Genomic DNA, 2,361 nt, shown 5'->3' on the forward strand with positions numbered 1-2,361 from the left:
GCCGCCAAAGAAAAACTGTCCTTGTTCTTTTCCGGAGGAGGAGTAGTAACTATTTCTAGCAAATACCACACCTGTGTAGGGGCTCCCCCGTTGGATCGCGTCGTAGCATCAGGTAACTCCTTTGCGCAGATCAGACGTTCCAAACGTGACAGTCTCATTTTTTCTTCAATCGTTGTGTATGTAGAGCTATCCAACCCATTTATACACAAGATTTCATTTGGGTGGAAATTTGGCTGACATTTCTAGCAGGTTGAACATGTTACGTTGAAACTCAGTGTGTGTGTGTGTACAAGTGTTTTCCTAAATTATGTAAATTCTTTTGTAATCAGAAAAATGTCAAGGAATATATTAATGACAATTCAGTAAAATCAGCAGTGATGAAGGAAACCTGAAAAAATTCTTGAATTAATTGATAAAATTTGTATTGTGATGACGTGTTAGAAAAAACAGCAACAACAAGAATAACAAAAAGAGTATCAACGAGAAATTAGTTTGGTTTTATTTGCAAACAGCGTAGACCTTGTTTATTCCAAATTCACAATCGGTTTGTTCTGAAAAATAAAGAAAAAGTAATGAAAAAACTAAGAATACAATTTTTTTTTTTTTTACTGGATTCAAGGCCAACATTTTCTTTAGGAAAGAATATTTAATAGTGGATGTTATTTTATCAGTCCTCGGGGAATGAAAGAGTTTAAACCCTGGTAAGTTTATTTGAACTAAATGCAGAGGGCTGTAAGATAAAGCATGCGGAGGTAGTGTTTTAGAAGGATATTACTCGGATTACTTAGCTTAACGAAACACTTGAATGGAAAGCATTAAATTCCATACTGAATCAATCGAAACCCAGTAGACCACACTTTTAGCTTCATTGGGAAAAGTAGTCACTGTGGTTAAACTACAAAGTTTTCCCCCCACTTATCCCCACCACCAAAAAAGAAAAAAAAAGAAAGATTCAACTGATTAGTTTCAGTGTTCATTAGTTTCACCAGAGATCGCTTATGTATTTCTTCGACTACAGCGGGAACAATAATTTATAGCTATTGTAGAAATAAGCTCGGAAAGAATAAAATTTAAGTCAAGTTGTTCCCATAGTATTTCTGTAGTTTGGGGCACCCGATTTTTTTCTACTAATCTTTTTCATCCTCTCTATTTTGGATGGGTATAGAATTAAATATTGATTTCAAATTTTGACACAAGGCCAGCAATTTAGGGGGAGGGAGTTTGTCGATTGCACCGACCCCAGTACTCAACTGGTACTTATTTTATCGACTCCGAAAAAATGAAGGGCAAAGTCGACTTCGGCGGATTTGAACTCAGAATGTAAAGATGGACAAAATGCCACTAAGCATTTTGCCTGGCGTGCTAACAATTCTGCTAGCTCACTGTCTTAAGAATAGGATTAAATATTAATGTTAACTTCCATTCAGTTGTTTCATTTGGCTAAATTATCCAGGGAACATACTTTTTTCCCAAGGATATGAGTGTCATTGATTCTCAGGGAGCTTATCATCCTTTGACGGCTTTTGTACTTTAATGGTGCTGGGTGACCACACACTCTCTCTAGGGAGCCGGTTTAGCCTCCGCCAGCTCCGTCACAAGCAGGTAATACTGGATTACATGGTTACCAGAAAGAGATTTCCATCAGCCTGTGATGAAATTGGTCTGACCTGGCAAAATTTGACCGCTCTAATTTGCATAACAAAGCGGTCTTGCATTAATTAATTAATAGAAGCACAGCAGGGTATTTTGTTAGCAAATAAAGTTATGAAAACTGTTATGGTCAAGCCACATGCTTTTTTCCCTCTACAGTCAGAGAAAGGGAGATATATATGACTGTTTCAGTATTTATTGTTGCTTCATCAACAATCGATCGATCATTTTCCGACCAATACTGTGTAGCGCCTTTATTTAAAAAGTAAGGCATGTAGTCCAATGCATTGCCATTTTTACGAAGTCATTGTCATTATCTCTTCGTAAGACAAAATATACAAGTATACGAAGTTTTAAAGTCTTTTGGTAGAAAACACTAAATTAAAACTAAATAAAAAATGGTGCCCGCGAAATCAGAAAGATCCCCGCGATGTGTAACATTTATTCCTTTCCTGGGAAAATTAAATAGCATAAGTAAGGATTGAAACTAAGTTGCTTGACACTAATTTCTTATTTGCTTATTGCTATAATGTTCATAAAAAAATGACAGCGTTTATTTTAAGGACCACGAAACATGTCTTCTATTTATGTCGGAATTCTGGCCCAGGTCCGTATATTAGCCAATATCAAATACATCAAAAGTAGCGTGCGTGCGTGCGTGCGTGCGTGCGTGCGTGCGTGCGTGCGTGCGTGCGTGCGTGCGTGCGTGCG

The 2,361-nt window shown here is 37.3% G+C and overlaps 1 protein-coding gene across 1 annotated transcript in view; it reads right to left on the reverse strand.

Moving 5' to 3' along the window:
- Nucleotides 1-478: 478 nt before the first annotated feature.
- Nucleotides 479-2,361, reverse strand: part of LOC106867957 (calcitonin receptor) — a 228,609-nt gene continuing 226,726 nt past the window's right edge. Inside the window, exon 13 of the mRNA XM_052969844.1 lies at nt 479-551. Within this exon, the coding sequence (XP_052825804.1) occupies nt 525-551 (27 nt within the window). The 3' untranslated portion in view covers nt 479-524. The remainder of the gene's footprint in view (nt 552-2,361) is intronic.

Source organism: Octopus bimaculoides, chromosome 1, assembly GCF_001194135.2.
Source record: "Octopus bimaculoides isolate UCB-OBI-ISO-001 chromosome 1, ASM119413v2, whole genome shotgun sequence".
NCBI classification, from domain to species: Eukaryota; Metazoa; Mollusca; class Cephalopoda; order Octopoda; family Octopodidae; genus Octopus; species Octopus bimaculoides.